Raw genomic sequence first — 26274 nt, 5'->3', positions numbered from 1 at the left:
AAATGATCATACTGACGATATTTCACATAATGAAGAAGAATGGAATCGACTAGAAGAGCAGGCATCACTTGAGGATTACGTGAACGTTGATGAAAACCTTGTCAGTACAGAACCCATGACTATCACTGAGCTGGTTCAATGTGCATTGCGGGACATGGATGAGGAAGAAACTCACAATGAGGATGATACAGAAGAGCCTCAGCCGTGACATTTAACAATGCAGTAAACACGTTAGGATTACTTAAACAATTTGTGATGCGCCACAATGTTTCTGACGAAATAATGACAGAGTTATCCCATTCTGAGGGTACAGTGTATGCTATTGCTGCGTCAAAAGAAAAAACAAGCAAAAATTATGCACTTCTTTTACGAAATGACATTTTCTTCTGTGTAGAGGTTTACATTTTTCTTTATATCTTTGTTAAGTATGGTACCTAGTAAGCCTATGTAACTTTTGTAGAATGTTTTTCTTTTTAATTTACTGGATTTTTCATTTTTGTTTACCAATTAATTTGATAGTATGGTGCTATATTTGATATATATTTATTTTTCACACTTCTGCTTTTTTTTTTGTAGTCCATTGAAAAACGTATAAACGAAGTTTTACTGTACATACTGCCTTTGCATACAAGGCAAAACAAACTTTGATGGGGAAACAATAAGTTCAACAACTATTTAATAACATGACTGCAAAAAGGTAGTGCTCACTTACCATGTGTGCGAAATAAATATCAGACATATCCTTGAAACTGTCAACCAAAAGATGATAATGTGTTGAGAAAATTGTTCGGCATTTCATTTTCCTCAGTCTATTTATGACAGCACATGCCACTGCACACCCATCATAAGTAGATGTACCTCGACCTGGAAAATAAAATGTTCAAATATAAATGCAGGAAGAAAGAAACAGTTTTTATTTATATTGGACCTCTGGGTCATTGACATTGGGTCATAGAATATATATCCCCTATTATGAAAAGGATAGTTGCTAGTCAGCGTATTGCACAATAAAAAGACGGTCAAGCAAAGCTTTGGCCAAACAGGCCTTCAACACACCCACCCACCCATGTGTGTGTGTGTGTGTGTGTGTGTGTGTGTGTGTGTGAGAGAGAGAGAGAGAGAGAGAGAGAGAGAGAGAGAGAGAGAGAGAGAGGTGTTCTGAATCATTCAAAGAGAGTGCTACTTTAAAGAGGCTGATATATCTTTTCTTCTGTAAGCATTGTTTAGAATGGTAAAATGAAGTTTGGTGAAAAGCTTTGTTTGACAGTCTTACATTGTGCCTACCTGTGGCTCAACACCTCTGCTATATGGTGAGTAGCAACTATCCTTTTTATAATATTGTCATTACTCCATCCTGGATTTCCCATTCTCTGATTACAACATATTCAGGCTCTTTAATTGGGTGAGGGTGGGGAATAGTAGTATTAAAACAAAATGGCACTGAGGACTATGGGACTCAACTGCTGAGGTCATTAGTCCCCTAGAACTTAGAACTAGTTAAACCTAACTAACCTAAGGACATCACAAACATCCATGCCCGAGGCAGGATTCGAACCTGCGACCGTAGCGGTCTTGCGGTTCCAGACTGCAGCGCCTTTAACCGCACGGCCACTTCGGCCGGCTAGTATTAAAACGTGGGACTGTATAATCACGGAATAAAAGAATGAAAACCACACTGACAAGACAAGAATTTACTTCATTTTACCATTCTAAACAATGCTTACAGAAGAAAAGATGTATCAGCCTCTTTAAAGTAGCACTCTCTTTGAATGATTCAGAACACCATATATCACCCAAATTAGAACAGATGGATCAGATGAGTTAACACTACGTGTAACTTCACAAGACCAATGTATGCTTAACCTTAGAACACACTTTATTGACTTACAATTACAACAACAAAATCAAGTGAATCTGAGCAACATTGTCTGCATTCCATTCATTTAAATGATGTATAATCCCGCAAGAAAACTATATATAGGTACTTATGCGTGGACAAGAAGTTTACCAGAAGAAAAGTCTTCAAACTGTGTTTTAAAGCTGAAGCTTACTGAACATATACGTTCAAAATGCTTACCGTTATTGACCACAAATCTCATAGGTGAGCTGATTTACTGTGCTGCTGGTGCAAAAACGTGGAAGTCATTAAACAGCACTAATAAGCTAAAATTGTATTCTTCACATGCCCTCATTGCTTGAAGTCATATGGGATAACATTTTGTGGCAATCAAGTTCAGACAGAAAGAAATATTTCAGCTTAAGAGTCATTCATTCACCTCACACATGCTATTAATTCTCGAAGCTCATTTGAACCTCTGTTCCACTAGCTGCCAACCCCTGCCGGCAAACAATATAGTGTGTGGCAGCCATGGTCGGATGCTGTGTGTCCTCCATTGTACTGAGCTGTGTTGTATTTCTTTTCAACTGAGTGGTGACACCATTCCAGATCCAACACAGATGTTGCCAATGACTACTATACGAACATGATGGCCTGTTAACTGTAATAATGTGCAGTAACAGATGTTGCTGCGACTAGGAAAAGCAGCTGTCTGATGATGATTAGGTAATTTTCCGCATCTCATCCTACTGAACTGCCCAGACCTTCTGTTAAGGCAAGGTCAAGTGTTAACAGAATCCTTATAGGTTCACTTTGCTGTCCATCCGTCCGTGTCTGTCCGTCCGTCCATTAAATGTCCTTTTCTTCAACAAATGATATATGTATCAAGTTGAAATTTGTGTCACACACTAAGGTCTATGGCCCCTGGCTGTGGTGGAAAAAAAAACTGAAGCTTCCAAGTCAATGCAATCAAAAGATATGGCCATTTATGTGACATATTTTGATACGAACTCATCAAAATCTGTAGAATACCTTCACGTTGACCTAGAATCATGAATTTTGGCTAGAGCAAGATTTCATGGAAGAATGAAATTTTAAAAATCCAAAAATTGGTAATTATACCACATAAAAAAAACAAAAAATTGTCCTTTGTTAGCAACTTCAAATTTGAAATTAAAACATTCTCGAAAGTCTTTTAATTTCTGGTACCAATATCTTGCCAGTATCAAATGTCAGTACCACTGAAAAATTGTCGAGATTTTTGAGACCCGGGACGGATGATCATGTTTGGTTTGTGGGGCGTTCAACTGTGCAGTTATCAGTGCCCATACAAATTCCCAACATTTGCTCAGTCCAATCTTGCCACTTTCATGAATGATGATGAAATTCCAACACAAACACCCAGTCCTTGGATGGATGAACTGTTTAATAAATAATTAAATTTGAATGTAACCCTCAGAGAATGAGTCCTAGTTGCACTTAGCCAATTGTTATTATTATTATTATTATTAAGTTTTGCAAGCCATGAAGTCTCTCTGGTGCAGAAAATACAATTTGGAGCTACTTTGCACTGTCCTTGCGAGTAATTTTCTGGTCTCAATATTGTGTTACTGACTTTGTCTGACGGTGCTCTAATCATGTGTCCAGTATCTTGTTCACTGTAAATTGTAAATTTCATCATCAAGTAGTATTTTCCAGTCATTAGTACTGCTGTCCCTAATAGGTTCAATTGTTTTACACTAAAATATACTCAACTCTCCTCCCCCCCCCCCCCCCTGCTGCTGCCCTCCCTCCCTTTTCTAGCTGGGGGTGAGAGGCGAAAGTCTACTCAAATCTTTAAATTAAGACTGGTACAATTAATGATTTACATATGTACAATTTAAATTTCATAGAAACTAACTTCCTTTTGACGACTCTTGTAAGACAATGACCACATCTGTTAGCCTTCCGAATGCATGGTTTCTGTTAGGCTTAAATGGAGTTGTGAGAGGTTAGTAGGCTGACAAGATAAAAAAATTCATTGGTCTTTGTGAAAGGTGTGTTATTAGTTTGTAGTACATTTCTGTGTTCTTTGAGAGCTTTAAATTAATTTTCATTGTTAGCTAATAGAACAATGTTTTCAAAATATGCTCTTCAGTTGTGTTCCATTTTGTAATAATTTTATTTTTCAATTACTTGGCTAATTATGATATTAAATAACATTGGAGGCAGTGAAATCCTAGGTTTGACTTCAAAATCTTCACAAGAGTTTGTTTGCAACTTTAATTGTATATTTTGAGCTAGAAGTGCAGGATTTTATTAAATTCATCAGTTTGTTACAGGAACCACACTGTCTCATCCACTTCTATAAATATTGCCTATTAATAATAGCACAGGTTTTATTTTATTCTTAAATCCATTAAAGTATACTGTAATCTTGACTGAATTCATACTTCTTTTTATCAACGTCCTTAACATATGTAAAGTGTGTCCCTCCTAAGAGGCATAAGGCTTCTCCATTGCTTCAGAAGAATCTGCAATTTCATTTTAGCAATGTGTAGCTGGAGTCAGCTCAAACAAACATTGCCCATCACATCTTTTACGTGATGCACCAAATTGTTTCCAGTTAGAAACAAAATGATTTCTAAAGTGGGATTTTATACGCCCATTCAATAGAGCAGTCTAGTGAGATACTCGTTTTATTGCGAAGTATTAACAGGAACAGTAAAATAACAAGAATAACCATTACTCTAGCACGGATGGGACCACCCTGGCATGCGTCAACTGCTACCGCCACAAAGCAGTGTTGCTTAGTTACTGCTGGAGTACTTGTCACTCTTTACTTTTTATTATCCCTGTTAATACACACAGAGAAAACTAATATCACAGAAGACTAATCCGAGACTGCTCAATCAAACGAGCATGAAAAATTCCACTTTAAACATTTTGTTCATAACAAGAAACCAAATGGTGCTTTCCATCAACAATGGGCATTGTGTGAAAGGCATGGTGAGCAGTATCTGTTTGGGCTGATTGCAGCTACACATTGCAAAAAGTAAAATTCAAATATCTGCTGAAACAACAGAGCAAATACACCCGATTACTTGTTGACTTGAAGGACAGACAACTCAAATATTAGCCACTGTGGACCTGCATCTTCTGTACCCACAACAGACATTGTCCATGGAATCTCAGACACATCAATGAGCCAAAACATTACGACTGCCTGCTCAACAACACGGTGGCCTGCCTGTACGATGCAGTACAGCAGCTTTACGATTCCCACAAATTACAGGCAGGTGGGTCGTGAGCAGTGCTGGCATCCGATAATGTACCGTGTGGGTCCAATCAGGTCCAGATCAGGCGAGTTTGGTGCCCGAGGTGTCAATGTGAATTCACTATTGTGCCCCTCAAACCACTGTCGCACAACCTCAGCCTCATAACTCCGACAGGTATCCAGTTGAAAGATGCCTTTGCTGTCAGGTAACATGCTGAGCACGAAGGTTGCACATGGTCTACAATACTGTCCACTTAGCCCACAGCTGTAGTGATGTCTTTGATTACTACTACAAGTCCTACAGAAGACCACACAAATGTTCGTTATAACTTAATTCTGCACTCAATGGCCTGCATATGGTGCTCGTTTTGAGCAGCCATTCACATGAATGAATAGTTATCTGCGCATCATCCTGGTCTAAGAAGAAATGTGAATCATCTAATCAGATTGACTCTTAGTCTAATCTCGACGATCCTTTGTCCGCTGAAAATCTAATCCATGATATCATTCGATTGGCACAGAAACACGCACAGGTCGTCAGCAGTAGAGACCGATGTTCGACAAAGTGTGTGTACAGTGCCGTTTGAAACACTTGTGCCTGGACCGGCACTGTAATCTGTTGTTATATGTACCACAGATCGCTGCCTATCCTGCTTTACAGAGCAGGTGAGTGTCAGGCTCTACGTTCTGTGAGGAGGTTCTGACGTCCAAAATCCTGTCGTCCACTCATAATGTCACCATCTTTTAACCATTTTCCAGCTGTGCTCACAGCATGGGACTGTGGAAAAGCTTCACTGTTTCCAAGACGCTTGTTCTCAGACATGGGCCTGATGATTCTGCCCCTCGATCAGTCGCTTTTGTAGGTCTACCATTTTATTTAAAACAGGAAGCAGAATAAATCTTGTTTGACGACAACACAAGCATTGTTATAAAGCTGAACACAGACTCATCAAATAGTAAATGCTGTTTTTCTGAAAGTTACTGAATGGTTTTGCACAAATTGGCTATATTTCAAATTTGAAAAAACACAGCTTACCCAGTTTTGTGCTGTCAAAAGTATTTCACCTCCTTTTAACCTACTATACCAACAAGATAGAAGAAATAGGGTAGAAAATTCTAAGTTCTTCGGCATCCATATTGTTGAAAACAAACTGGAAAAACCATCTACTAGACCTCCTAAAACGCTTATAGGTTTGACTACTTTTGCCATAAGAATAACTGCCAACTTTGGGGATATAGAAGTCAGTAAGCTGAGATACTCTGCATACTTTTATTCACAAACAGGATAATATTCTGAGTAACTCCTCACTTGAGCAAAAAGTAATTAGAATTGTGAGTCATCCACACATGTACATCTTGCAGGTATCCCTTTAAGCAGCTTGGAATATTAACCACAGTGTCACAGTATCTTTATTCACTTATAAAATTTATTACCAACAATCCATCTAATTTTGAAAGTAACAGATATTCATAAGTACAACACTAGAAGCAAAATTAATCTGCTGTATCCTTAATGAATCTAATCTTGGCACAGAAAGGGGTGAAATACACAGCTATAAAACTGTTTCAAATTCTACCCACGGAAATAGAATGTCTGACAAACAGCCGAAGTGTTTTCTAATCCAGATTAAAGAGCTTTCTTCTCAACGATTCCTTCTACACCATAGAGAACTTTAAATACTTTTTATTTAGTTGTATACAACTTTCTCTGTCTCTTCTGTTGACATGTTCAACAACATAACATTTTTTATGAATCTGATCTCTGCAACGAGTAAATAACTAAAAATTGGGGAATGCTTCCCAAAAAAGGGTGGCAGGAGGGAAATGAAATATCTCCTGTGGACTAATAGGCAATGCAGCATCTGGTCCAGAGCAGGTGCAAAAGGCGCCTGTATCCCATGTTTGGAGTGACTTCCAGAATTGCCGAAAGTAAAGGACTAGCACTGCAAATTATTTTCCCTGCATAATGCAGTCTTCATTTTACATGCAAAATATGGCTTCCTCTCAAGTTAATCAATAACCAGATGAAAGCAAGTCCCATGTTTGGATCTATGGGGAGATGGGTATGGGATGTGGTGTGGAGCAACTTTAAAAGGAGACACTATATGTTAAGAAGAAGGATGATATAGAGTTTAACATCCCATTAATGGTGAGGACATTAGAGATGGAAATCAAAACAAGGATTAGTACTTGGAATGTCTAACACCGCTAACGGAGAAAAACTAGAAATCCTTAAAAACAAGATTGAAAAGAATAATATGACCCTGTTAGGGGCTGCTGAGGTAAGATGGAATGGAGGCACAGAATTGCAGTAAGATGAATACATAATGTACAACTCCCCAGGACAAATAAAAGGATAGAATAGAGCAGAGGTGATTATGACAAAGGAAATGGCTAAATGTGTGGAAAATGTAGACTATGCAAATAATGGGGTTATCAGTGTAAGACTGAAAGGAATACAGAACATTCTGATTATCCAGGTGTATGCCAACTTCAGGACTTTGACGACCAGTTCACAGGGGAAACATGTAACATAACAGAGGGAATCATGGAGAAAAATCAAGGTGCTACAAAATAGTAATGGAGAACTAGAATGCCATTGTGAGACAAGGGAAGAACGTAAGCATAATAGGCTGTCATATTCTTAGGGGGAGGAATGATAGAGGTGACTGGTTTACTGACTTCTGCACGGTAAGGCAGTTAGTAGTGACAAATATATGGTTCAAAAATCACAGGAGGAAGATCTACACCTGGAAATCACCAGACGATAAATACCGAATCCAAACTGATTTTACACTGATGGAAATCCAGAGATGGTATAAAGAAGGTGCAACATTATCAGATACAAACATTACTAATGACAATTTACTTTTGAAAAAAGGGGGGCTGGAGAATGTCACTCTGATGAAGAAGTGGGAGCTAGAGAAGATAAGATCAGGGAGAGAGAGACAATTGCAGAAATGACACCACATTTCAGGTCAAAGAACCAAACGATAACAAACGATAATGCCAAGGAGTACTGGTATAATCTAAAAAAAAAAAAAAAAAAAAAAAAAAAAAAAAAAAAAAAAAAAAAAAAAAAAAAAAAAGATTTCCTAGATGGAGGAAGATGAAAATTAAAAAAACCAAGAACAATGAAGATACAAGAAACAAATATCATAGGCGGTATTAGAGAAACAGCATGACAGGAAGAAATGGCTAAAAGAAGGGTGTGACAGAACTGAAGAACTGGAGAGGAAGGAAATATATGATTTACAATACACAACAATGCAGAAAGGATAAGAAGGAGGAGAAGAAAAAGAGAAAACAAAATGGAAACAAAACAGATGATGTGGCACTAGTACGGAAATTCTCAGTAAAGTCAAAAATATAGCATACAAGGACCACGACGGCATCCTCCACGGATGGAAAGACTATTTAAAAGAGCTACATGACACACATCACAAACCAACAACTCCGGAACTTGAATTCTAGAACAGTGTGTATGATGAGAAAGGACCACCAATCATAACATAAGTAGTAAAAGTGCAAAAGTTGCAATAAAAAATCGTAAAGCAGTAGGTACAGATACTAAACTGGGAGAAATAGTAAAATGTCAAGTAAGAAGGAATAAGAGAAATATTGATGTTATTCAACAAAATATATGACAGCGGTGAATGGCCAGAGAACTTTTTGACAACAGTAATGATTTCAACAACAAAGAAACCATGAACCAAGAAGTGCAGTTGGCACAGGACAATTAGCTATCATTGCATGTGCAGCCAAAGTTATATTATGAATCATTTATGAAAGATTGGAGAAGGTAATGGGGGAGAATTTGGATTTGGACCAATTTGGTTGCATATGGAACGCAGGTACAAGACAGAAACATGACTGTTGCCAGTTTTGGGGGAGAGATTTATTGAAAAGGGGAGATGTATATATTTTATAGATCTGGCTACGAAGCCTACACCATGCATTTCACAGTGGTTTGCAGAGAATGTATGTAGGAAAGCAAAGGAATTGGGTATTCTGGAAAAGCTTACTATTGAAATTTGGAGGGTACATGTTCCAAGAAGAGTTAAACTTTACTTCATCCCCGTACATATACTCCCAAATAACCACACTACTAAAAACAGAGAAAAATCAAGTGTGTACAGTCCTACAGACAGTAGTAGTTTTGGTGAACCATTTTGAACTGGAAGGGAGGGGATAATAGTAGTAGTATTAGTACTCTGTGTGTGTGTGTGTGTGTGTGTGTGTGTGTGTGTGTGTGTGTGTGTGTGTGTGTGTGTAACAGTACATGATGATGTATCCTCTACCACAAGCAGATGGTACGGAACAAATGCATATGTAAATAAGACATTCTTTGGGCAGACTCATGTTTAAAATTTTATCTAATACATTTATTGCAAGTCATACAAACCCAGTTCGTCGACGAGTACCAGTGAATGCTCTGTAGCATGTGCACAGATAGTCGCAGTTTCGCTCAGCTCAATGTAAAATGTGCTCTCTCCGGCCATTGCATCATCTCTCGCACCTATCCTTGTGAAAATTCTGTCAACCAATGTAAGCTCAAACGAGGCAGCTGGAACGTGGCAGCCCTGGAAAAGCAAAACACAAAAAAACTGGTAAGAATTCTTAATTGAAATGAAGTCGGCTTTGTAATGTTTCTCCTTATATCTCAAACACTATGCTGTGCTGAACAATTTTTAGAAGTTCAACTTTTGTGGATAAAAAGGAAGAAGAAGAAGAAGAAGAAGAAGAAGAATAGGGAAAGGGGGGGGGGGGGGGGGCAGGGCAGGGCAAGACAAGAACAATTTCCTCCTCTTTACACACCATGACACACAACATTTTGTTATTTTGTAACTCAATCCAAATGAGAAAGCACTATACAAAAATTAAATACACTCAAATTTGTGAAGATTGCACAACCCAGGAAAAATGGGCCAAATGAATATGTACAACAGAAATGAGCATGCGAGCAAAGAGGTGGCATAACCCAGTGGTCTGTTAAAGCCATCCGTATCACAGTGGAGCACTACAATATGTGATAGTGCATACTGTAATGTAACAGACTGAGGCTAGCATATTGCTATACAGGATATGTTGGACTGCTAAGCAACACAATGCACTTTAGTTCCATAGTGTATATATTGCATATCATCAAATTTTTGTTTTCGACTTACGTTAATTACTATTAATAATATTTAACATAATACATGGAAATTACTTTAGTAGAATCTTTGTTCAGTTCTATGTAAAATGATATCTATAATTGTTTGTGATGTAAACAAAGGCCATATTTATAATAATCGGTAGAACTGAAAAAGCAATTCGTATAAAGTGATATGAAATGTCTAAGGAAACTGTCACAATCGAAAACAAGTGAAAGCCCAAATTAACTGTGTCTAAAATTAAATGTAATAGTAATTGTTAAGTATAGTTATGAAGTCATTTTTGGAGCTGAACACACGTGAATTTGTTAAAACTAACAATTAAGAACTGTGTGTAATTGTAAGTCACTTAAGACATATAAACTGCCCCTGACAGAGAGAGTTATGCATCCAGAAGGAGAAAAGGAAATCAAATTTCACAGATTGAGGGAATATGTGATATTATTTGAGTGATTATAACATTGAGTTAAATTTACTAAGGACTTGGCAGTACAAGCCCACTTATCAGTAGGATGCTGCACCCCTTCTGGTCTGGATAGGTGCAGTTATTAAGTTGCTAAGGGTGTCATAAAACTGCTGCATCCTCACCACAGGCCAGCTGGCTCCCATCGGATGCTTTAAACGGTGCCTGACATACCAGATACTGGTCCCGGGACAGAGCTGACATCTGATGTCGTCCCACACGTGTACTATCTGGGACAAATCTGGTGATTACGAGAGTCCCTCAATGTCATAGAGACATACAGCACGAAAGGGCAGGCACTGTCCTGTCGAAAAATGGCAGCGCAATACTGTCACACAAGAGGTAACATATGAGGACGCAAAATGCCAGTGATGTACCGTTGTGCCATTAAGAATTCCCGCAATCACTACCAACTGTGATGTGAAGCCATACCTGACGGCTCCCCACGCTGTGACGCCAGGAGTAACGTAGCTGTGCCTCTCCAGCACAATCACAGAATGGAACTTCTCCCTGTCATCGCACACTCGCTGACAGTCGTCATCTGGGGTACACAGAACCAGACTTCATTGCTGAACAAAATTTATTGCCATCCACTGACAATCCATTCTTCCCTGTTACAGCACCACTCTGTGCTGTTAACAACAGCCTAAGCATGGAACAATAATTCTCTATCCCACTTGTTTCTAGCCTGATCAACACGTTAATCTTCCCTACTGGCGGTCAGCAATGAATTACTGGAATCTTTACAAGTACGGCTGCTCTCTCGTCCCCATGTGGTCTGACATCAGATCACTGTCACATCTAAAAATGTGGGTGCTGCACAGTTTGAACTGCTGGCCAAATAGAAACCAACAATGCAGCCAATTTCCTGGCTGTTGTTGATAATGTTGTGTCATACAAGTATCTAGTATCAACATTCTCTTCACAGGAATCACTTGAAATGTGATGCTGTTCTCTACCAGGTCTGATAACAATAACACAAATGAAGAAAGCTAATGCATTCTGGTGTACATTCTTTCTGTCTCAGAGAATTGCAGCTCTAATCATTTACATACCCACCAATGATGTGCACATGTATAAAGTGACATTGCCAGCTGTCCACACCTTTTGAATGCTTCCCTTTTTCTCATCAGGCAGTGTAAGTTCAGGCAGCTGTGTCCAAACAGTAATATATGTAGCAATATGGTAGCAGTTGGAGTGAGCGATATTTTGGAGTGGCTGTCGTGTTTGGAAGTTGTAGTTTTGAAAGCAATATCTTGCCAAAATGCAGTTCAGAAGTTGTTTTATGAATCAACTGCACAAATTAGCTATCAATGAAATCTGACTACTTATTGTGTGAAATATTCTCAAAAGGCAAATCTAGATGCTAGAATAATTCCCATCATGAACTCAGGCAAATGCAATGACTGGATTTGGAGAATTAGCGACCAATAATAACACCCACTGGATTTGGAGAATAATTAGCCACAAATAATGACACCCACCAAGTATTAACTGTTGATGTAGAATTACCTGTTCTAAAATATTTGTAATCTGTACTGCAAATAAGCTTCATTAAAAACCAGAAGTACATGCGATCAATAACCTAGAAATTTGGATTTTTATTAATTTGTTCTCACATCATTATTAACATGAAGAATTAATATAAAAGTTTTCTGGGTATGGTACCATGTCATATTGTATAAAACTACAGCTGGAGAAAACTCTAATGTTTCGGCCATGGTTGCAGCGACCTTTTGTGGGTCTACTCGTATGCCACTGCAACCGTGGCTGAAACGCTTGTTTTCTCCAACAGTAGTTTTATACAATACAATACGGTACCATACTCAGAAAACTTTTATGTTGACTGACTCAGGCCACAGAAGCCTACACAATTATATTAACAACCTTGTACAAAAACAAATCTTCCCAGTCCTATCTTTCCAGTCTCCCACCACCTCCCAAAAGTCCAGCCACAAAGGAGAATTCCCCTCGTAACCCGGTATCATCCAGGACTGTAACAACTGAATTACATTCTCCGCAAGGGTTTCAATTACCTCTCGTCATGCCCTGAAATGAGGAATGTCCTGTACACTATCCTTCCCACCCCTCCTACAGTGGTATTCCACCTTACTCCTAACCTACAAAATATACTCGTCCAGCCTTACACAACCCCTGCTCCCAATCCCTTACCTCATGGCTCATACCCCTGTAATAGACCTAGATGCAAGACCTGTCCCAAACTTCCTCCTACCACCACCTACTCCAGTTCGGTCACCAACATCACCTATCCCATCAAATGCAGGGCTACATGTGAAGCCAGTCACGTGATTTACAAGCTAAGCTGCAACCACTGTGCTGCATTCTATGTAGACAACAAGCTGTCTGTCCGCATGAATAGCCACCGACAAATTGTGGCCAAGAAACAAGTTGCTGTTGCTGAATACGCTGCCAAACATGATATCCCTCATTGCAATGACTGCTTCACAGCCTGTGCCATATGGATCATTACCACCAACACCAGCTTTTATGAATTGCGGACGTGGGAAGTTCCTTGCAATACAGCCTAGGTTCCCATAACCCTCCTGGCCAAAACCTTTGTTAATCTCTGTCCTCATCCATCCAGCCCTCTCCCTGTTCCCATTTCAGCACCACACAGCCATCATTTCACTGCTACACCCAGTCTTTTTATTTCTCTCCTTCCTACTACTTCTCTCCCCCCCTCCCCACCTGTCTCCTGACCTCTATCTAAACTGCTGTTCGCAGTGTGGTTTCAGTTGCCCGAGACTGCAGCCGTGTGTGCGAGTTGCATTTGTGTGAGTGTGTGCGTGCATGTGTGTATGTGTCTATTGCTGACGAAGGTCTTAACAGCTGAAACCTTTAATTGTGTGAATCTTTTTGTAGTGCGTATCAGCGACTCAGCATCTCCGCTATATTGTGAATAGAAACTCTCTTTCTCTAATATTGTTAATTCCATCCTGGAGTTTCCATTGTTTGATTATACTAACATGAAGAATGTTACAGTACACTATGTTCAGACAGTTTGACTTAAGTCTTCTGAGGGCTGCAACAGTGGTGCACACCCCACCACCCATTAAACACATCATCCCATTGAGTCGGGTGGCACAATCTACTGCTTTTGTACTAACCTGGTTCAGCCTACACAACAGGTGTTGTCACATATCAGATGCCAAATCTGTGGACACACACTGGTAGTCTGACTTGGTGATCAGAATATAAAGTAAGCTATATATGGTAACAACATTTCACTTTTGCTTCTGTAAAGTCTACTTATTCTGAAAACAGATATTGCATCCTCCACAATCTCAATCTTAGTGGGACTAAACAACAAATGATACTGTAATGGTACTTTCTGTTTTCTTGCTGTGATATCATGTATCGATACCATCCCTACTGGCATATCACAGTTGGCAAAGCAATTTTAAGATTCCGACCAACGCTGATAGCTGTCGTGGAAGATCTGCCAGTCCCAATGGAGCACATCAATTGAGCCACATATCCAGCAACTCTAGTCTACAAGTGTACTCTGCTGCTGCAATATAGGATTGTCGGTCGCATTGACTCGGCCCACTCACACTTTGAGCCAGTTTGCTGCGCAGATGCCACCTAGTTGTGTCTGTCTCCAACTCCACAGTTTGTGCCTTTCTACAGAGAGCCTCATACTTGTCCAGACTGAGATAGCTGGACTCTTGTGTCACACTGCATTACTTGTGTCGAGTCTTCGTAAGTTTGGGGAAATACAAATTTTTGTTTGTTGTGTTAACTTGCTTGATAATCATTTCTGCTCCTGTCCAGCTTTCCTACGACGCCAGTTGCCGCACCACTCTGTAGCCTACATCTCTGTATTGCTGTGTATGAAGTAGTACACAACATCTATCAAGGCCTCTGACAGTATAGATCATAAAATTCTGCTACGAAAGCTAAAATGGCACAGCATTAAAGGTCTTCCTCTCGCACAGAAGGTGTCATATCTTAACAATATATAGGGACATAAAAAATTACGTATTTGCAATAAATGCAAATTCCACCTCAAAATGCAAAATTATATAATAAATGTTATTTTAATGTAAGCTGTATCCAGATGAACTCTATCCCTGTTCCCCAACCACCACCACCACCACCACCACCACCACTGATGTCACTGCCGTCAAAACCACCACTGCCACCGCCAGCAGTGATTCTTTTAAGTAGCTTTACAAAGTAATCAGTTTTCAGTTACTGATGTCGTACATAATTACAAGATCTAGCAAAGCATAATTTGGAAAGAATATATACACTAAGTGCCACATAAACTGGTATAGGCACGCATATTCAAATAAAGAGAGATGTAAACAGACTGAATATGGCACTGTGGCTGGCAATGCCTAATAAGACAACAAGTGTCTGGAGCAGTTGTTAGATCGACTACTGCTGCTACAATGGTGTTACAGTTGGCGCGCACGAGTACACCGTGAATGCCAGGAATCTGTTAAGACATCAAACCTCTGACATCGCTGCGGCCGGAAAAAGACCCTGCCAGAATGGGACCAATGACCACTGAAGATAATTGTTCAAAGTGACAGTGCAACCCTTCTGCAAATTGCTGCAGATTGCTGCAGATTTCAATGCTGGGCCATCTACATATGTCCGTGTGCGAACCATTCAACGAAACATCATCGATATGAGCTTTCAGAGCCAAAGCCACTAGTGTCCCCTTGATGACTACAGGACACAAAGATTTACACATCACCTGGGCCTGTCAACACACACATTGGACTGTTGACCACTGGAAACATGTTGTATGGTCGGATGAGACTCTTTTAAAATTGTATCTAGCAGATGGACACGTATGGGTATGGAGACAACTCACGAATCCATGGACCCCGCATGTGATCAGGGGACTGTTCAAGCTGGTGGGGGCTCTGTAATGGCATAGGTTGTGTGCAGTTGGAGTAGTACAAGACCCCCGATATGTCTAGATACGACTCTGACAGGCGACATGTACGTAAGCATCCTGTCTGGTCACCTACATCCGTTCATGTCCATTGTGCAGTCCAATGGACTTGGGCAATTCCACCAGGACAATGCGAGACCCCACACATCCAGAATTGCTACAGACTGACTCCAAGAACATTCTCCTGATTTTAAACACTCCCACTGGCCACCAAACAGCCCAGACACAAACATTATTGAGCTATCTAGGATGCCTTGCAACATGCTGTTCAGAAGAGATCTCCACCCCCTTGTACTGTTGCGGATTTATGGACAGCCCTGGAGGATTCATGGTGTCAATTTACTCCAGAACTACTTAAGACATTAGTAGAGTCCACACCACTTCATGTTGCGCACTTCTGTGTGCTTGCAGGGCCCTACACATTGTTAGGCAGGTAAAGCAGTTACCTTGGTTCTTCAGTGTATATGGTGAACTTTAATAAAACAAACTGCAGGGACAGATTCTCAAATGGAAATTGAGGAAAAAACTCCTATGAACTTGTGTATGGAGATGATCTCTGCCACACTAGAATGACAGCTCCTCTGACCATATGCTGTTTGTTCCTTGTGTGTTGCAGGCTGTGTGATAAACAAATAATACTATAAACAGCAGAATGGTCTGGTATTTGTGTTGGCAACAAGCCAAGATGATATTTGTGTCCGGTCAAGCAGACGGAAATGATCGAGAGGCAGCACGGCTATACAAAAACAAGTGCCCTCACAGGCATGAACCACTTCACACAACATTTTAAGCCCTTTTTCTAGGCATTTGTGTGAGTATGGGTCCTTTCAGACAGAGACCTGCAGGGAGCCGGTGGACCGTGCGTACACTAGATATGGAAGGCCGGGTTCTACAGGATAGAAGCTCCACATAAGTGGCGAAAGGGTGCGGCAACCCATGAAGCAGTGTGTGACAGCATGCACTGCAACCCGTGGAGATCACTATGAACATCTGTTCTGATATGGATGTGATACAGTTCTGTAATGTGTTTCAGGAAGACCTGCTGTTGCACGCACACTGTCCAGTTCAGGACAGATGTTCGTAGGACCTTTCTTCCCCCATTTCCAGTCAAGAATCTGTCCCTGCAGTTCATCAGTTTTATTAACATTCAACATGTGTGTGTTTATTTTAACTGAATATATTGAAATACACTCCTGGAAATGGAAAAAAGAACACATTGACACCGGTGTGTCAGACCCACCATACTAGCTCCGGACACTGCGAGAGGGCTGTACAAGCAATGATCACACGCACGGCACAGCGGACACACCAGGAACCGCGGTGTTGGCCGTCGAATGGCGCTAGCTGCGCAGCATTTGTGCACTGCCGCCGTCAGTGTCAGCCAGTTTGCCGTGACATACGGAGCTCCATCGCAGTCTTTAACACTGGTAGCATGCCGCGACAGTGTGGACGTGAACCGTATGTGCAGTTGACGGACTTTGAGCGAGGGCGTATAGTGGGCATGCGGGAGGCCGGGTGGATGTACCGCCGAATTGCTCAACACGTGGGGCGTGAGGTCTCCACAGTACATCGATGTTGTCGCCAGTGGTCGGCGGAAGGTGCACATGCCCGTCGACCTGGGACCGGACCGCAGCGACGCACAGATGCAAGCCAAGACCGTAGGATCCTACGCAGTGCCGTAGGGGACCGCACCGCCACTTCCCAGCAAATTAGGGACACTGTTGCTCCTGGGGTATCGGCGAGGACCATTCGCAACCGTCTCCATGAAGCTGGGCTACGGTCCCGCACACCGTTAGGCCGTCTTCCGCTCACGCCCCAACATCGTGCAGCCCGCCTCCAGTGGTGTCGCGACAGGCGTGAATGGAGGGACGAATGGAGACGTGTCGTCGTCAGCGATGAGAGTCGCTTCTGCCTTGGTGCCAATGATGGTCGTATGCGTGTTTGGCGCCGTGCAGGTGAGTGCCACAATCAGGACTGCATACGACCGAGGCACACAGGGCCAACACCCGGCATCATGGTGTGGGGAGCGATCTCCTACACTGGCCGTACACCACTGGTGATCATCGAGGGGACACTGAATAGTGCACGGTACATCCAAACCGTCATCGAACCCATCGTTCTACCATTCCTAGACCGGCAAGGGAACTTGCTGTTCCAACAGGACAATGCACGTCCGCATGTATCCCGTGCCACCCAACGTGCTCTAGAAGGTGTACGTCAACTACCCTGGCCAGCAAGATCTCCGGATCTGTCCCCCATTGAGCATGTTTGGGACTGGATGAAGCGTCGTCTCACGCGGTCTGCACGTCCAGCACGAACACTGGTCCAACTGAGGCGCCAGGTGGAAATGGCATGGCAAGCCGTTCCACAGGACTACATCCAGCATCTCTACGATCGTCTCCATGGGAGAATAGCAGCCTGCATTGCTGCGAAAGGTGGATATACACTGTACTAGTGCCGACATTGTGCATGCTCTGTTGCCTGTGTCTATGTGCCTGTGGTTCTGTCAGTGTGATCATGTGATGTATCTGACCCCAGGAATGTGTCAATAAAGTTTCCCCTTCCTGGGACAATGAATTCACGGTGTTCTTATTTCAATTTCCAGGAGTGTATATCTAAACCTATACATCAGACCAAAAACAGGTTATAATTCCAATTTGTTTGTCTTACTGGGAGACATTCAATGATACCACACTCAACTACCCATCCCACCCCAAGTGTGGGTGGGTTGTGGGGCAACTTTGAAATCTTCAATAGTACCTCCCATTTTTTATTGCAAATTACGATTCTACAGCAAAATCTACATATGTTTTGTCTGTAGCATTTTCTTTGTTTCTCCACAGATGCAGCTGTAATCAGAGGAATATAAAGGGGTACACAATCTTAACATACGACATGCTACTCAATGGTTCTTAAATTTACAGTAGCGCAGGGGACCCCACCTCCATGCTGCGAGGGTAGGACAGGCCACTATTTCACAACTTCTAATTGGAGACCCAATTCGCAATGTTGTATTTCTCTGGCATATTGAACAAGAGACTACTTGATGCGTCACCGTGGCCGTGTAACGAACTACAACGTAGAATAGATAGCAACCCAAAACTTTACAATACTTGCGCAGTGTTTAATGCCCGCACACCTACCTATCATTTGGAGAACATACATGCAAGTGGACAATGAATGTTGCAACCATAGAAGAAAAACCTGAAATGATCTTGATTTTGGAGAATGTAGGAGAAATGTTAGAGGCCGCTGTTGCCTTGTATACCGAGCATTTTTCAGTGAAAGCTCGCTCTCATTTATTCTTTTAAAAGGTTGTGAACACCTTTATGTCTGATGGCAGCATACAGACAGCAGAAGGAAATGAAGCAAATGTGTTACAGGAGAAGCTAAGGAAATAGTCATACTAGAAGCAGTGCACCACAACCATCAATAAGCAGCTGGAAATTACACCATGATTGCGATAGGTAGGTGTGGAATTATAACCTGGAAAAATAATTAGTTCAAGTGACAAAGTTGGCTTATCTTTTGCTTAAAAGTTACTATTGTGGATCTTTATGGGTTGTGGTAGGTGGATATCAGCTGTCTACAAATTATTATTACTGCTTACTTACATTTTTATGGTAGTAGGTGAATGGATATGTGTTTCCACTTTTCAGTGCTTTGGGTGTTCACAGTATCTTACACTAAACTTTATGGTTGTCTTTCATGCGTATACTGAATGACAATGATTGAAGGTTACTTGACGTATACCTGCACAATGTTAAATATAGACCCCTACTTCTAGAGTGTGATTCGAGTTCCGTTAAAAAATCCAATTCACATTAAAGATGCAGTTCAGGTTCAAGTAAAACCAGAAGTGACTCTTTGACATATGTCGATTACATTTTCCTAATAATTAAGTCTCTACCACATTCTGAAAAATCACAGTTTCAAAGCTTGTGCGCAATATGTTAAATATCATTTAAAATGCTCTCAGTACTAATTTAAAATCTAATATTTTCATTCTTGCATCTCAAATACCTGTCCCACAAAATTTTAACTTTTCCTAAACTGAATTTTGAAGCTGTGCAAATGCACTAAAAGATACTGTAATATTTTTTTTATTAAACGCAAAATTCAATCTGAAATAATACTGTCATCAGGAATATTGTTACTTCCTTTCTCTAATCCACTGGTAAGTGTTTAGAGAGCAGTGAAGTGTACTAGAATCTGATTATCTGAATTCCCAGCCAGTACTGCATTTATTTTCAGCATTTTTAGAATAAAGTGAGCTGCTGTGAAGCCATAAATCTGTCTGTCATTAATTAGGTGATATTTGCTTCCTTAAATACAAATTTTATCCCTGGATCATATAATAGAAAAACATACTTTCACCACGTGAATTAATCATTGTGCTCATAACCTCACTGGCAAAAACTTAACAGACCGAAATCGCACATCCTGCTACTGGTAGCATAATAAACCACACTCTGAACAACGTGTTTTGGAGCGATCATTAGTGCAGTGTATCACTGAAACTACACATTTTCATAATACTCGCATATAAGTATGAAAAACATCAGTTATAGCCTGTTAGTTTCTAAGGTGGTGGTCCCTTCTGACACTAATTGCTGGTGAGAGAAGGAAAGTGGCATCACCAGTGGCGTAGTGTGAGGGGAGACTTTGAGACTTAGTCTCTCCTGTATTCGTGCTTAAAAAAGATGCAATAGTAATTCATAACAAAAATATATGCAACTTCCTAATAAGAGCTCTAAATGTGCGAAGACATCAGTTTTGTAGCCCACGCCACACCCTGAGTATTGGTGTGTCTGCCTGCTTGAGACTCGACTGCTCTCAAGTCTCTGTCTCCCTTGCCTTACCTGGCTGTGGGCGCTTGCGCGTTAGTGGCATTATCGGCCCCTCTCCACTTCCCCTCGACCATGAAGGCCGGTGCGCTGCACTTGCTAGCAGGTATCGAGACTATGCTAGTTTTTAACAAGGTAGTGAACAGTCGCGCGGTTTGTGTTCGTAGTCATTTTTGTGTGATTTTAGTGCATATTTTCGTTGTGTCGCCAGCAACTGAACACCTTATAGAATTTTTATTAAAAATGCCTTTTTCTACATTAACGTACGAAAAAAGTGCGAATTGAAGGACAAACGACCTACTCCTATACTCAGTGTAGTTTTAAGTGAAGCCAAACAAAAACGCACGTTTCAGACAACCTGGTACGAAAAGTATACTTGGCTGACTGTGAATGCAGTTAATAACAGATTATATTCTTATGTATGTCTTCTGTTTGGTGATGGAAAGGAATGGTGCAATGAGGGCATTTGTACAACAAAGAACTTTGACAGGAAAGCACAAAAGCACCAGATATCAAAACGTCACCTGCAGAACAAAGATTCATTTCAGTTATTGGGCAAAAGTAGAACTGAGCATGCCCTTTCTGAAGCTGCTTGTCTGACAGCAATGAAGCACAATGAACAAGTTGCATCCAACAGGAGAGTATTGCCTTGTCTTATTCAGGCAATTATATTGCTTTGTAAACAAGATCTAGCCTTTCGCGGCCATCGCGACGACGAATTCTACAGCAACAAAGGTAACTATCTGGAATTGTTGGATTTACTAGCTCAAGGATAGCAGTTAATCTGAGACCATCTGTCATAATCTTCAACCTTTAAAGAAACTTCTCCAGATATACAGAATGATGTAACAGAAATGATAACTCTGGCAGTTAATGAGAAAACAAAATCTGAAATTCAGAACTGCAATTTCATTTCGATTCAGGCTGATGAAACATTAGACATGTCATGCAAGAGCAAAATGAGTAAAATATTCAGATACAGTATTGCAGACAAAATTGAGGAAAGATTCATTGGATTTTACGATGTTTCTGGAGGTAAAACTGCTAAAAGTTTGTCAAACATTATTCATGCAGTATTGAAAGAATGGAAGGTGGAAGGAAAAGTGGTTAGTCAAACATATGATGGCAGGCAGAGAAAGAGGACTACAACAAATGGTGAAGTAGTTCTTCGCTGTTTATTTATTCATTGTTACGCACACCAACTGAATTTGGTGCTGTTACATGCCTCCAAAATCATACGACAAGCACACATGTTTGTAAGTGATCTTACTGCATTCCATTCATTTTTCAGCAAATCATCAAAACGAACTGTATTGCTAACTGAAACAGGATATAAACCACCACATGGAAGCAACACTTGCTGGAACTTTCGTTCCAGAGCAGTTTCAACAATACCTACTCATTTCTCAGAGCTATATAGTGTTTTTAATTATGTAACTGCTGATACAGAAATACAGTAGAAGAAGAATGGGTAGCTTTGAGGGATGAAGTAGTGAAGGCAGCAGAAGATCAAGTAGGTAAAAAGACGAGGGCTAGTAGAAATCCTTGGGTAACAGAAGAAATATTGAATTCAATAGATGAAAGGAGAAAATATAAAAATGCAGTAAATGAAGCAGGCAAAAAGGAATACAAACGTCTCAAAAATGAGATCGACAGGAAGTGCAAAATGGCTAAGCAGGGATGGCTAGAGGACAAATGTAAGGACGTAGAGGCCTATCTCACTAGGGGTAAGATAGATACTGCCTACAGTAAAATTAAAGAGACCTTTGGAGATAAGAGAATGACTTGTATGAATATCAAGAGCTCAGATGGAAACCCAGTTCTAAGCAAAGAAGGGAAAGCAGAAAGGTGGAAGGAGTATATAGAGGGTCTATACAAGGGCGATGTACTTGAGGACAATATTATGGAAATGGAAGAGGATGTAGATGAAGATGAAATGGGAGAGATGATACTGCGTGAAGAGTTTGACAGAGCACTGAAAGACCTGAGTCGAAACAAGGCCCCCGGAGTAGACAACATTCCATTGGAACTACTGACGGCCTTGGGAGAGCCAGTCCTGACAAAACTCTACCATCTCGTGAGCAAGATGTATGAGACAGGCGAAATACCCTCAGACTTCAAGAAGAATATAATAATTCCAATCCCAAAGAAAGCAGGTGTTGACAGGTGTGAAAATTACCGAACTATCAGTTTAATAAGCCACAGCTGCAAAATACTAACACGAATTCTTTACAGACAAATGGAAAAACTAGTAGAAGCCAACCTCGGGGAGGATCAGTTTGGATTCCATAGAAACACTGGAACACGTGAGGCAATACTGACCTTACGACTTATCTTTGAAGAAAGATTAAGGAAAGGCAAACCTACGTTTCTAGCATTTGTAGACTTAGAGAAAGCTTTTGACAATGTTGACTGGAATACTCTCTTTCAAATTTTAAAGGTGGCAGGGGTAAAATACAGGGAGCGAAAGGCTATTTACAATTTGTACAGAAACCAGATGGCAGTTATAAGAGTCGAGGGACATGAAAGGGAAGCAGTGGTTGGGAAGGGAGTAAGACAGGGTTGTAGCCTCTCCCCGATGTTATTCAATCTGTATATTGAGCAAGCAGTAAAGGAAACAAAAGAAAAATTCGGAGTAGGTATTAAAATTCACGGAGAAGAAATAAAAACTTTGAGGTTCGCCGATGACATTGTAATTCTGTCAGAGACAGCAAAGGACTTGGAAGAGCAGTTGAATGGAATGGACAGTGTCTTGAAAGGAGGATATAAGATGAACATCAACAAAAGCAAAACAAGGATAATGGAATGTAGTCTAATTAAGTCGGGTGATGCTGAGGGAATTAGATTAGGAAATGAGACACTTAAAGTAGTAAAGGAGTTTTGCTATTTGGGGAGCAAAATAACTGATGATGGTCGAAGTAGAGAGGATATAAAATGTAGACTGGCAATGGCAAGGAAAGCGTTTCTGAAGAAGAGAAATTTGTTAACATTGAGTATAGATTTAAGTGTCAGGAAGTCATTTCTGAAAGTATTTGTATGGAGTGTAGCCATGTATGGAAGTGAAACATGGACGATAAATAGTTTGGACAAGAAGAGAATAGAAGCTTTCGAAATGTGGTGCTACAGAAGAATGCTGAAGATTAGATGGGTAGATCACATAACTAATGAGGAAGTATTGAATAGGATTGGGGAGAAGAGAAGTTTGTGGCACAACTTGACCAGAAGAAGGGATCGGTTGGTAGGACATGTTCTGAGGCATCAAGGGATCACCAATTTAGTATTGGAGGGCAGCGTGGAGGGTAAAAATCGTAGAGGGAGACCAAGAAATGAATACACTAAGCAGATTCAGAAGAATGTAGGTTGCAGTAGGTACTGGGAGATGAAAAAGCTTGCACAGGATAGAGTAGCATGGAGAGCTGTATCAAACCAGTCTCAGGACTGAAGACCACAACAACAACAACAACAACAACAACAACAGACTCTCAGAGGGACCCAGAATATTTGAACCCCCCCCCCCCCCCATGAACCATGGACCTTGCCGTTGGTGGGGAGGCTTGCGTGCCTCAGCGATACAGATAGCCGTACCGTAGGTGCAACCACAACGGAGGGGTATCTGTTGAGAGGCCAGACAAACGTGTGGTTCCTGAAGAGGGGCAGCAGCCTTTTCAGTAGTTGCAAGGGCAACAGTCTGGATGATTGACTGATCTGGCCTTGTAACAATAAGCAAAACGGCCTTGCTGTGCTGGTACTGCGAACGGCTGAAAGCAAGGGGAAACTACAGCCGTAATTTTTCCCGAGGGCATGCAGCTTTACTGTATGATTACATGATGATGGCGTCCTCTTGGGTAAAATATTCCGGAGGTAAAATAGTCCCCCATTCGGATCTCCGGGCGGGGACTACTCAAGAGGATGTCGTTATCAGGAGAAAGAAAACTGGCGTTCTACGGATCGGAGCGTGGAATGTCAGATCCCTTAATCGGGCAGGTAGGTTAGAAAATTTAAAAAGGGAAATGGATAGGTTGAAGTTAGATATAGTGGGAATTAGTGAAGTTCGGTGGCAGGAGGAACAAGACTTCTGGTCAGGTGACTACAGGGTTATAAACACAAAATCAAATAGGGGTAATGCAGGAGTAGGTTTAATAATGAATAGGAAAATAGGAATGCGGGTAAGCTACTACAAACAGCATAGTGAACGCATTATTGTGGCCAAGATAGATACGAAGCCCACACCTACTACAGTAGTACAAGTTTATATGCCAACTAGCTCTGCAGATGACGAAGAAATTGAAGAAATGTATGATGAAATAAAAGAAATTATTCAGATTGTGAAGGGAGACGAAAATTTAATAGTCATGGGTGACTGGAATTCGAGTGTAGGAAAAGGGAGAGAAGGAAACATAGTAGGTGAATATGGATTGGGGGACAGAAATGAAAGAGGAAGCCGCCTGGTAGAATTTTGCACAGAGCACAACATAATCATAGCTAACACTTGGTTTAAGAATCATGAAAGAAGGTTGTATACATGGAAGAACCCTGGAGATACTAAAAGGTATCAGATAGATTATATAATGGTAAGACAGAGATTTAGGAACCAGGTTTTAAATTGTAAGACATTTCCAGGGGCAGATGTGGACTCTGACCACAATCTATTGGTTATGACCTGTAGATTAAAACTGAAGAAACTGCAAAAAGGTGGGAATTTAAGGAGATGGGACCTGGATAAACTAAAAGAACCAGAGGTTGTACAGAGATTCAGGGAGAGCATAAGGGAGCAATTGACAGGAATGGGGGAATTAAATACCGTAGAAGAAGAATGGGTAGCTTTGAGGGATGAAGTAGTGACAGCAGCAGAGTATCAAGTAGGTAAAAAGACGAGGGCTAGTAGAAATCCTTGGGTAACAGAAGAAATATTGAATTTAATTGATGAAAGGAGAAAATATAAAAATGCAGTAAGTGAAACAGGCAAAAAGGAATACAAACATCTCAAAAATGAGATCGACAGGAAGTGCAAAATGGCTAAGCAGGCATGGCTAGAGGACAAATGTAAGGATGTAGAGGCCTATCTCACTAGGGGTAAGATAGATACCGCCTACAGGAAAATTAAAGAGACCTTTGGAGATAAGAGAACGACTTGTATGAATATCAAGAGCTCAGATGGAAACCCAGTTCTAAGCAAAGAAGGGAAAGCAGAAAGGTGGAAGGAGTATATAGAGGGTCTATACAAGGGCGATGTACTTGAGGACAATATTATGGAAATGGAAGAGGATGTAGATGAAGATGAAATGGGAGATATGATACTGCGTGAAGAGTTTGACAGAGCACTGAAAGACCTGAGTCGAAACAAGGCCCCCGGAGTAGACAATATTCCATTGGAACTACTGATGGCCGTGGGAGAGCCAGTCCTGACAAAACTCTACCATCTGGTGAGCAAGATGTATGAAACAGGCGAAATACCCTCAGACTTCAAGAAGAATATAATAATTCCAATCCCAAAGAAAGCAGGTGTTGACAGATGTGAAAATTACCGAACTATCAGCTTAATAAGTCACAGCTGCAAAATACTAACACGAATTCTTTACAGACGAATGGAAAAACTAGTAGAAGCCAACCTCGGGGAAGATCAGTTTGGATTCCGTAGAAACACTGGAACACATGAGGCAATACTGACCTTACGACTTATCTTAGAAGAAAGATTAAGGAAAGGCAAACCTACGTTTCTAGCATTTGTAGACTTAGAGAAAGCTTTTGACAATGTTGACTGGAATACTCTCTTTCAAATTCT

The 26274-nt window shown here is 40.9% G+C and overlaps 1 protein-coding gene across 2 annotated transcripts in view; it reads right to left on the bottom strand.

The window, feature by feature from the left end:
- Nucleotides 1-26274, bottom strand: part of LOC126416189 (DNA mismatch repair protein Msh6) — a 318808-nt gene that overhangs the window by 5482 nt on the left and 287052 nt on the right. For both annotated transcript variants that reach the window (XM_050083772.1, XM_050083773.1), the window contains 2 exons: nt 9499-9676; nt 713-864 (listed from right to left, as the gene is read on the bottom strand). In XM_050083772.1, the coding sequence (XP_049939729.1) occupies nt 713-864; nt 9499-9676 (330 nt within the window). The remainder of the gene's footprint in view (nt 1-712; nt 865-9498; nt 9677-26274) is intronic.

This window comes from Schistocerca serialis, chromosome 8 (assembly GCF_023864345.2).
Source record: "Schistocerca serialis cubense isolate TAMUIC-IGC-003099 chromosome 8, iqSchSeri2.2, whole genome shotgun sequence".
Classification (NCBI taxonomy): domain Eukaryota; kingdom Metazoa; phylum Arthropoda; class Insecta; order Orthoptera; family Acrididae; genus Schistocerca; species Schistocerca serialis.
Note: the sequence above shows the minus strand (reverse complement) of the source record. Positions and strands in the feature narration are given on the sequence as shown.